This window comes from Aphanomyces astaci (genome assembly GCF_000520075.1).
Source record: "Aphanomyces astaci strain APO3 unplaced genomic scaffold supercont1.13, whole genome shotgun sequence".
Taxonomy (NCBI): Eukaryota; Oomycota; class Saprolegniomycetes; order Saprolegniales; family Verrucalvaceae; genus Aphanomyces; species Aphanomyces astaci.
Window position 1 is genome coordinate 1,000,527 of NW_009798276.1, and position 10,172 is coordinate 1,010,698.

The 10,172-nt window shown below is 49.5% G+C and overlaps 3 protein-coding genes across 3 annotated transcripts; 2 read left to right on the forward strand and 1 right to left on the reverse strand.

The window, feature by feature from the left end:
• Window positions 1–142: 142 nt before the first annotated feature.
• On the forward strand, window positions 143–625 carry H257_06744 (hypothetical protein; the record flags this gene model as incomplete). The annotated part of the gene is made up of 1 exon (XM_009832095.1): window positions 143–625. One exon carries the CDS (start codon window positions 143–145, stop codon window positions 623–625), a length of 483 nt encoding a protein of 160 aa, XP_009830397.1.
• Window positions 626–851: 226 nt separating this feature from the next.
• H257_06745 (hypothetical protein) lies at window positions 852–1,644 on the reverse strand (the record flags this gene model as incomplete). Its single annotated transcript, XM_009832096.1, has 2 exons — window positions 852–959; window positions 1,048–1,644. 2 exons carry the CDS (start codon window positions 1,642–1,644, stop codon window positions 852–854), a joined length of 705 nt encoding a protein of 234 aa, XP_009830398.1.
• A 1,135-nt stretch (window positions 1,645–2,779) lies between these two features.
• H257_06746 (hypothetical protein) lies at window positions 2,780–5,449 on the forward strand. Its single transcript, XM_009832097.1, has one exon. It carries the CDS (start codon window positions 2,842–2,844, stop codon window positions 5,338–5,340), a length of 2,499 nt encoding a protein of 832 aa, XP_009830399.1. The 5' UTR covers window positions 2,780–2,841; the 3' UTR covers window positions 5,341–5,449.
• Window positions 5,450–10,172: the final 4,723 nt, after the last annotated feature.

Consider the following 10,172-nt stretch of genomic DNA (forward strand, 5'->3'; position numbering starts at 1 on the left):
GCTTCGTGAGGTCGTCCGAGTCGAACCCTACGACGGCGAGTATGGCACGCTTACCGCACGCTGGAAGGCCATCGCGTCGAGCCTGTCGACACTCTTCGAATGCGAGATCCCGTACCGTTCGGCGCGCGACCATTACGAGTCCATGGTAGAAGCGTTCAAGTCGACGGACAAGGCTCAAAGACTGTGGGGCACCGGCAGCGACGAGGAGGTCACTGAGCAAGTCCAGCTACTGCAAGACCTAGTTGACCGACGAGCGGCGACCGATGAGGCCAAGAAGTCCAAGAAGGACAAGGAGCAGAAAAAGCGTGACTCTTTGGAATCTACCGGCTCCCAATTGTGCCTAGAGGCAGAGCAGCGGGTTGTCAAGCGTCAACGCTCCGTGAGCTCGGTGACCACCAAGAAAGAAGACCCAGATGCGGTGGCACAAGATCTTCTGGAGTTTGAGAAGAAAAAGCATTCTGACGATCATATAAATAGAATGGAGCGTCTGGAGTTCGAAAAGGAGGAGCAGAAGCTCCGTTTGGCTCAAATGGCCGAGAACACAAAGCGAAACGACCAACTTGAACGTCTCTTGTTAGAGATGGGAAAGTTAATTCAGGTTGTAGCTGACAAAGCAAAATACTAGAACATGGTATTTTGCATATTACTATTGGTATTCCGTCCTCGATCACACGTAATGCAGTTGGTCAAAAGCACAGCGACTTTATACATCTTGGATATCGGACTTTTTCCAATGCGCATCTTCTTTTTGTAGTCAACAATTGGCCAGTATTGTACAACCTGACCAAACGACCACTCCACACTAATGCGGACTCGACTCATGCTTTTGTTGACTTCTCGTTGGGCCGCTGTCAAACGAGCTCCTCCAAAGGGGGAGGCCAGTTGGTCAGAATAACCATAGGCAGGGTCACCATAAACAACAAATCCACCAAAACGACCGTCCATGCCAATGACACTTTCTAAGTTGGACTGCCGTAGGATTGTAAGGTCATGGCGTCGCCCCTCAATGGGACCAAAGGCGTGGGCAATAATGCCATCAGGAGTTACCAGTGTCTGGTACTTGACAGCATGGCGACGCTTGTGGCCATTGAAAACACATCGCTGCCGTTCATCACCTCCCGGACGGCAGCACTCCCGAACGGTTCCGTCAATGAACGCCCACACGTTTTCAACCTCGCCGCCTTTGTCAAAAATTGCTTGACTAAAGTCAGCCAACTTGGCGCTGATGCGGTCGCGGTCCAAGAAAATGATGTCGGCGAACTCGTTGTGAATATGGTCGAGCACATGGAGGAAGATGTTGCACAGACCACTGCGAGAGCGTCCGAACATTGACATGAGGTCAGACCACCGGTCGGGGACGGCGAATCGACGCAGCAGTATGCAGAGAGCCTCGACAGCAGAGCACGCAGTTCGTTCGGCAGTGACGACTCGAGCAGGGATTCGGAGAAAGTTGGCCATCGATCGTAGCGTCGTCTTCGTGAAACGAAACTTCTGAACACAGTCGGCATCGGAGAAAGTGTCCAACGTGAAGCTCACATTAGGAATTGTTAGGTGAGCTCGGTTGGCACTACGGCGCAGTAGGCGGAGCTTCAGGCGGAGAGGCACGGGGGAACGGTGGATGAATCGGCGTTGCTGAGGTTGCATTTTCAAGAATGGCATGGAATGCAACATGGTTATCAAGCACATTCCAGACTTGCTAAACTGGAATTCATCTGACTTCGCAATTCAGACATCAACAAAATCGAAGGCAGCACCAAGTCTGTGAACTGGTGAAATTTCGGACTTGCTAAAACTCTCTATTGTGCAGAACACATACCAGGTACAGTATATATACGAATTATTGTATATTATAGTTTGTACAACCATAAATAAAATTGATCAAATCGATTCGAATGCCATTTCGCGATGCTCACAAGTCCGTGCGACGGTAAACGCTGTTTTACCGTTTTTGGGGTCAAATATGCAGTTTTGGCAACCCCAACGGTGCGACGATATCTACCGGAAACGGCATATTATTACCGCGAGACGGCAAATCGGCCATTTTTACCGTTTTGTGACCACCCCGACGGCAAAATTCATGATCCAATCCTAAACCACAAAGCAACATATTTCCACCGACAAAAACGCATGTATTTGAGCACGGACATTTCCATACCAGTACTGACACGTGTCTGTTGTAAACAACCAAGCGCATAACGATAGAACAACTGTAGCAGAAGTACAGGTCGACTCAATCTATGAAGCTTCCAAATGTCCCTTCCCATAGACAGCAGAGCATGAAGAGATTGAGAGCGTATGGTTGAGCGCCCACCCTCCATATCCGGAAGTGACAATTATGCGGATTTTGTACCGTTTTACAGTTGGGGTTGCACAAAAGTAAAGTACAGTGACGGTAAACGTCAAACTACAGTCTGATTATACCGTCGCACCATTGGGGATGCCCTAATAATGTTAACGTTATTAGCGCTAAAAACTTAGACGATGTCACATAAATTACTCAAATCTATCAATCATTTCCGTACGGAAGTTGTTCAAATGTGCAGTGTTACATCGACAACGACGTTGTAATTTGTGTCTGGGTGATGAATACATGAAAAGGATTGGCGCCGAAACAGCCAATGACAAAGGCAAATGATAATTCATACGCAATTTGATTGGCTGTGAATTTTCAAGAGGAAGAACATTCCAGACAGGCCCGAACAGGGCTGCTACTAAATAAAATAAAACTCAACATGTTTAGCTTACATTTTGTAGTGAGTTTTAAAATTGTCAAAACGACCAACACATTTCTGAGAGAAACAGGACAGATCGCGCCGTTCCATTCGCATTCTCGATCGAACCATGAAGTCGACCTGCCAACAGCGCCTGGAAGCTCGCCAGGCGCAACTCAAAGCGTCCGAGATTAGTCCATTGGAACAGCTTCAAGCCATGGGGGAGCGAATCTCTCGCGCCCGCGAAAACCGAAAGCAGCACGTAGCCTTTCGCCGACACTCCGCCCGAGACCGTGTCATGAAAGCCCAAGCAGTCGCGCGGGCAACCTTTGAGGATGTTCAATCTCGATCCCAAGGGCAACAGATCCGACTGCAAACGCGCTTAGAAGACGCCGAGAAGCGGCGCTTGGACAAGCTTGCGCAGACCACGTCGCAATGCCAACAGCGGAACGAACGCGTCTTGTCAGCGTTGCAGGGACTGGCTGATCGCACGATGGAGAAACGTCGCATTTATGACGCGTCGGTTCGTGCGGCGCGTTATCGGCGCGCGGTGCTCACGTCAGCGTACGTGTCCAAGTTGGAGAAGCATGCCAACGACGTTGAATCGAAGAAGGATCGCATCCTCCAAACTCGACGTTTGGACGCGGCCACGTCGCTGCAACGCTGGTTCCGACACGGCCGCCACGTGCGCGAGGTGCATGCTGCCTTGCGTCCCCTTCGTCCTTCCACCCAGGCCATTTTGGACCTATGGGCAAGCGTCGGTCGATCCACCGTGGACACGAGCATGATGCTGCTCCAGAACCGGCAAACCGCGGCGAAAGCACATGCCGTGGGCAAAGTGCTCTTTCCCGCCACGTCGTTTCGCATACTCCTCATGGCTGGCATGCTCATGCACCATCCCAAAGACGTGATGGACCAGGGCTTCGACCCGGTGCTCCATTTCACCGCCAAACGTGTCTGTCACGCGCTCATGGACTTGACAACTATGTGGTCGACTTCGCTAGCGGCATTTGCCTCGTCGTGGCGCCGATGGGAGTCGAGTCGCTTGATGTACACGTCCACGTTCGCGGCATGGAAGAAGCGCGATGGCGAGCGGCTGACGACGGACATGTTGAACGTGTACGCCGAGCTGTTCACCGTGCTCACGCAAGCGACGGCGGATGGCACAGATAGCGCGATGAGCAAGACGAAGGACCAGTTGAAGCAGCTTCGTAGCGCGTTGGTGCAGGCGCTGGGTAGCACCGCCGCCACGGACCGATTGGACGCCCTGGAGCAGGAATTGGCCGCAAAACTGTCGGGGAAGCCAGCAGCAGGCCATGCACCATCGACGCCTCCAACGCCTCGTTCGCCGGCCAAGAAACCCAACTTGGAATTCACCAAGTCGGTATTTGCGAACGACAGTTTGACCCACGAACTGATTTTGAACCCGCGGTTCCAACTCCCCGTGGATGATTTCCGTGAGAATGGGTCACTTGAACGCCGGGTACAGGCCACGATGCACCATGCGTTCTGGGACCAAGTGCAGGTCACGCAAGACCCCCAATGGATTGCGGGAATCCTCGTGGAGCTCCGCGATGCCCTCGGTCGAGTGTGCAAAGTTCCGCGGAACTTTCTCAATGACGCGCAATTGGAAGCTCTGGCAGATGCAGAGTGGACGGAGTGGGTGGCGTTGCAGCAACAAGTGCTGCATGTGATTGCCGCCAACGAAGCGCCGGCGCGAAGCGAGTCGACGGCGGCGCGGCGCGCTTTGGTGCTGGACTCGTCCCCGACGTGCAAAGCAGACGGGTACAAGGAGCTGACGTCGTTTTTCCGGTTCTGTTTCGACAAGGCGGACGAAATCCGCGGCGATAGCCTGAATGCGCACCTGGCATTGCTCGCCCCGTATCTGCAACGCCACGGCGTCGAGCACGAAGCCAAGAAATTTGAGCAGCGCGTGGCGGCTGGGAGCGTGACGCTGTCGCAGACCACTGCGTGGCTCCAAAGGCAACACGGGACGGACGTTCGCACGATCGTGCGATCTGGGTTGATTGCCTTGGTCGAAACGTACATTGAATCGCCCGACAAGTTGTGGCCAGAAACGTTTGCGATGGACGTGGGGCGCGTCCGTGGGTGGCGCAACCGTGTGGATGCGACGGCGTTGCAAGCGAGCTGTGTGGCGCTGGTGCGGGAAGAGTGCGGGCATTTCGGAGCGACGTATCCGGCCGAGGCGGCGGCGGCGCTGTGCGCCAAACTCGCGATTCTCCTGGACGAATCGTGTGGAAGTGTGAAAATGGACGACTTGGTGGTGCAGGTAGTGCATGAAGTAGGCTCGTACATGAAATCTCCCTGGCCGAGTCCTGCCGCCCGCGAGACGTTTCAAAAGCGAGTGGCTGACGTGGCCCGGCCATCGAATGTGATCTTTCGCCTCTTTTTTCAACGCATCGTGGCTGTGCTGAAGACCCATGTGATGGAGTGCGATGGAAAGAAGAAGGCGGGAAACGATGTCGCAGTTCCGTCGACCTTAGCTCTCTTTGCCCCAGACTTGAATGCACTCTGCCGAGAAATGGCGCTCCTGGCCAAACACAATGAAGCTGTGCACGCTACGACCTACAATCGGTTGGTTCGGGAAGCAGCTACTATTAGACCGTAGATTACATTGATTTGACATGGGATAAATACTAGTAATACTAGCACGTATTGATAGTATTACAACGTAGTATACACGATTTACGAAACAAACACGAAACAAAATACACCAGACTACTAGCAATCACGAAACGTTTTTGTTTCGTAAATCACTTGTATCTAATTCCTGCTATCTTGAAATTTGTATCCGATTGCTTGTATTAGATATATGGTGATTTACGAAACAATCACGAAACATACATACTATTAGTAAGTACTACGTAATTTACTGTGGACAGATATCAACACGCCCCACCATAGGCAACAATAGCACAGACGCTGCTACACGAACCTCCTCCACCAGCATAGAAGTGGTGGTACAACCAGCATAACAGCGACGGTACGTTGGTTTTCGTTCATGGAAATGCTCGACTAGCACTTCAGATGGCCAAGTGGTCCCGAATCGCGTGGTCGGGCTCGCCAACTTGACGTTGGCGCCGTCCTCGCTGACCAAAGCGGTGCAGCGCCAGGCGGATCTGGTGCTGCGCAAGTCCGCGACGCGAGGAAATGTGCGGGAACTCCTGCCAGGACAGACGGTCGTCCTTGACACTGCGCGGACCTTCGAGACCCAGCAACATGACTGTATGCTGGACCCGATGCTGTGCATCCCGGCGGACTCTTCACACTCCGTACAATAACTAGTTACTGGAAAGTCAACGTGTTGCACATGTTAGACTAACTGTTTTGCTCTTGCGTTCGTTTAGTTAGAATAACGGCAGTCGCAAGGCAGTACAGTCGTTAGATGGAGAGATACTTTGCGGCATTGTTCACAAAGTCATTGTTCAAGACTAAGGACTTCACCTCCGCGTGCACTGGGACCTCTTATGACAACAACAATATTTGACCTCTTAACACAACAAGAATATTATTAAGTTATGGCGCCACTCGAGGTGCGCGGCATGCAGTGCCTCATTTACATGGCGGTCGACGTCTTGGCAGTACAAACATCATGATTATGAAGTTACACTGTAGCTGTAAGTAGCGAAGTGCATTTAACACTATATTCGATTGGAGCTAAGTGACGTGTCCCTGGGGTCACCAACATCGAAGTTGATGCAGTTGGATTAGTTGATTGTCTCGAGTCGTGCCAACACCGAACTGCTTAGTATGAGCGAAGCGTGCCTGTGATTGCTACTGGGTGTACCGGATTGTTGGCAGGCTGTACATGGTCTTCCACCGTAGCAACGTTGTACTCGGAGTAAGTTTCAAGCTCAGCTTGGTCTGGCACTTGCATAATTTCACCACATGATACTCTAGTACTACTAGTAGTAGGTGTGTTTCGTAGTTTGTTTCGTAAATACCCAGATAAAGGGAAATATAAGCCACCGTAGATTACTTGATTGACATGAGATAAATACTAGTAATACTAGCAAGTATTGATAGTATTACTACGTAATGTAATCGTGATACTGACTGTGAAGTACGCGATTTACGAAACAAACACAAAACAAAATACTATTAATATTCATAGTACACCAGAGTACTGTACTAGTAATCTCGATACATTTTTGTTTCGTAAATCCTATATCCAATTCCTGTTATCTTGAAAATTGTATGCAGTTCCAAGTACCTAGGATACATTATGATTTACTAGTACGAAACTACCACGAAACATGCATACTAACAGAAGGTGATTCATGTAATTCCCGGCCAGCTTGGTCTAAATTTACAGTACTTTCTGAGTGCCATAAATTTAACTCGTCACCCATTCATCCGATGAGGCTGTGAAAACATGCATTTTGAAGATCGTGACGAGCTTTATAACATTATGCAGGTCCCATTATTTGTATCGCATGGTCAATTTCCTCATCGAATTTCTAAATTTGAAATTTTCCTATGTGAATTTAATTCCCGGTCAGTAATTCACTTGAATAATGTAGGCCTGATTTGGGTGACAAAACCATCCGAACCTTTAATAATGATATATATTAATAAAAAGTGTTCATTTAATTAAATTAAATAGTGCAACTAATTTAAAAACTGTATTACATGTCCGAAAAGATTAATATTAAGTTTTACAAGTATTTGATCCAAGTGTACGTAATTTTGTCCAATCATAGTCCATCGATGATTGTGATTGGCCATTTGCTGGCGGCCAGGAATTAAGACTTACGGGATAGCTTTGAATATTAATACCAACCTTGGATACTATGGTTAATATAATATAATTGTTGAATTAAAAGCATGGATGACATGTGGATGAAATTTGGATGACTTTGGATGAAATTGGATAAAGTTGTGGGATGAAACCTAAAGTAGTGACCAAGCCTTACGTTGGCCCCGTACGAGAGCGCGGATCTAAGCTTCTCACTTCACCGAATGATCTATCTTTTCGTCTTGTCGGGCAGCGGCAGGTAGGCCGTAGGCCGTGCCGCTCCCGGACTAGGCCTGTATGCAATGACCTAGCATTATCCTAATTTACTCTCATCGCTACTTATTAGGATATGACCTAATATTAATGTTGGATGACGTTGGGATTGACATTTGGATGACACATGATACTATCACGGATATTTGAAATCCACCTTATTAATAGTAGTAGTGTTATTAATAAGTGAAATCGGGCTGGGTGATCTTGGAAATTCACGCCTGAATCCAAATTTCCTTCAAATGCATAATACCTTTACCCTTACTTTACCCGGAACGGACATGGCTACCTTTATCTTTTACCTTACCTCTTTACCCGGTAGTTTACCTTTTACAAGTGTTTGATTTTACTTTACTGCACTGTTGACAGCAACATAGTGAGAAGGTGCAAAAGCCAGGGGGAACACTGGGCGGTTGCGGGTGAAACGGAAAGTGAATTAGCTTAGCTACCAGTGAAAACAACTGGCTCTAAAGGCTCGACAGACTAGCTAATGGTTAGCCAATCAGGACACGGAATCCTAATGATGTACCGTGTATATGGCTGGCTATCTACTATGTGAGGAAATGCCCCTAAAAGGCACAAAAACCTCCTGCTAGCTGCAGCCAATGCTGCTACCTGAGGCTTCAGGGCAGTGGTGATGTTCATGATAGAGCAGGGTGTTCTGACTGTCTCCCAACAACTCCACACACTGTCACCGGAATAAGGTGCCCATAGTGAAGCAAGAGGCTGGTGGTTAGTCTCAGTGAGCGTAACCACCTATGGTTACACCATCTTATGTCCGGGACTAAACTCGTCGGACATCCCTCTTAGTAGGTCGCTACCAATTGGTCCTTCCGCACGACATGCCGGGGAAGAGACAGGATGGATCGAGTAACCACCAGGATGCCGTCACCCCCCGTTGTCTGACCTGTCACGGTTGAAGCGTCCTCCGTACATGACGGGACTGGTTACGGGATGAGAGGCCGGAGTTTATGCTCCTTGGCGTGGCCAAAAGGGTCGGAGGGCTGCAGCTTCTCCACTCTTAGTTTACTGCGCAGTACACAGAACGTTGTAATGTCTAATGGTTTGGTGAAGATATCCGCGCCTTGGAGTCGTGTATCTGTGTACTCGAGTCGAAACACTTGTTGTTCGATGAGGTCGTTGATGATATGGTAGCGCACATAAATATGTTTGGTGCTCCCATGGTGACCAGAGTTGTTCACTATCTGGATGGTACTTTGATTGTCCTCATGGAGGGTAATAGCCGAGGTGATGGGATGACCCATCTCACCTGCTGTCTGCTTGATGTACAAGCATTCTTGTGCTACTGTACACATAATCATAAGTTCTGCCTCAGTGGTCGAGAGAACTATGCTACGTAGTCTCTTAGCGATCCATGAGACCGCAGAGTTACAGTAGAATGTCACAACGCCGGCGACGCAGCACGAGTGTCAACGCAATTGGCGTTGTCACTGTCAGCAAATGCTTGCAGTGGAGTGGTGACATTGTGTTCACCACCCAAGACGAGACCGTAGTCGATCGTGCCTCGAATATATCGAATGCTCGCTTGGCTGCCTGCCAATGGGCTAGGCCAAGGTTCGTTAAGAACTGACTGAGCTACTGGACGACGTAAGCCAAATCTGGTTGGGTGCTAATCATGAGATACATGATGCTCCCGACGACAGATCGGAACGGCTTGCCCACCATGTAGGTCGGCTCAGTTTCGTCCTGAGGACACATCGACTCAGAGAGTTTGAGGTACATCTCCATGGGAGTGGGTGAAGGTTTGGAGTTCTCCATGCTGAACCTCTTGAGAATAGAGGTCGCATATTGGGATTGGTGCATCGTGGGAGTTCGTTGCAAACGGTCTCGAACGATGTGGAACCAAAGAATGAACTTGAGTGGGCCAAGGTCGTGCATTTTGAAACGCGTCCACAGGCCATGTTTGATTGCTGTCATCATGTCCTTCGTGGGAGCCATGATGACGAGGTCGTCCACATAGACGCTGATGTAAACGGATCGTCCGTCCATGACCTTTGTGAATACACATCTGACTTTGACAATTTGGGTGTACCCTTGCTCGCGCAAGTAGTTAGCCAGTGTCTAGAACTACAAGTGTGGTGCCTGTTTCAGCCGTAGACGCTTCGAAGTACTCGAAGTAAGTCGCGAGGATGTTTGGCGGTGCCAAATCCTGGAGGATGTTTGACGTATACTTCACAGTCGATTTCTCCCTTGAGAAAGGCTGTGATGACGTACATCGCGTCGATCTCATAATCGAGGACTGCGCCAAGAGTAAGCATCAATCGCAGAATTCCCTTTGCGATGACTGAGTGTGTCCTTGGATGACAAGTCGCGCTTTGTAGCGTGCGACCTGTCGCGTAGCCTCAGTGGCTGAGTCATCGCATTTGATCTTAAAGTCCCAGCGCATGCCCAGTGCTGACTTCCCTGGA

Excerpts from the sequence above, each read along its gene's own strand:
- H257_06746 (XM_009832097.1), top strand. The coding sequence starts at position 2,842 with ATGAAGTCGACCTGCCAACAGCGCCTGGAAGCTCGCCAGGCGCAACTC.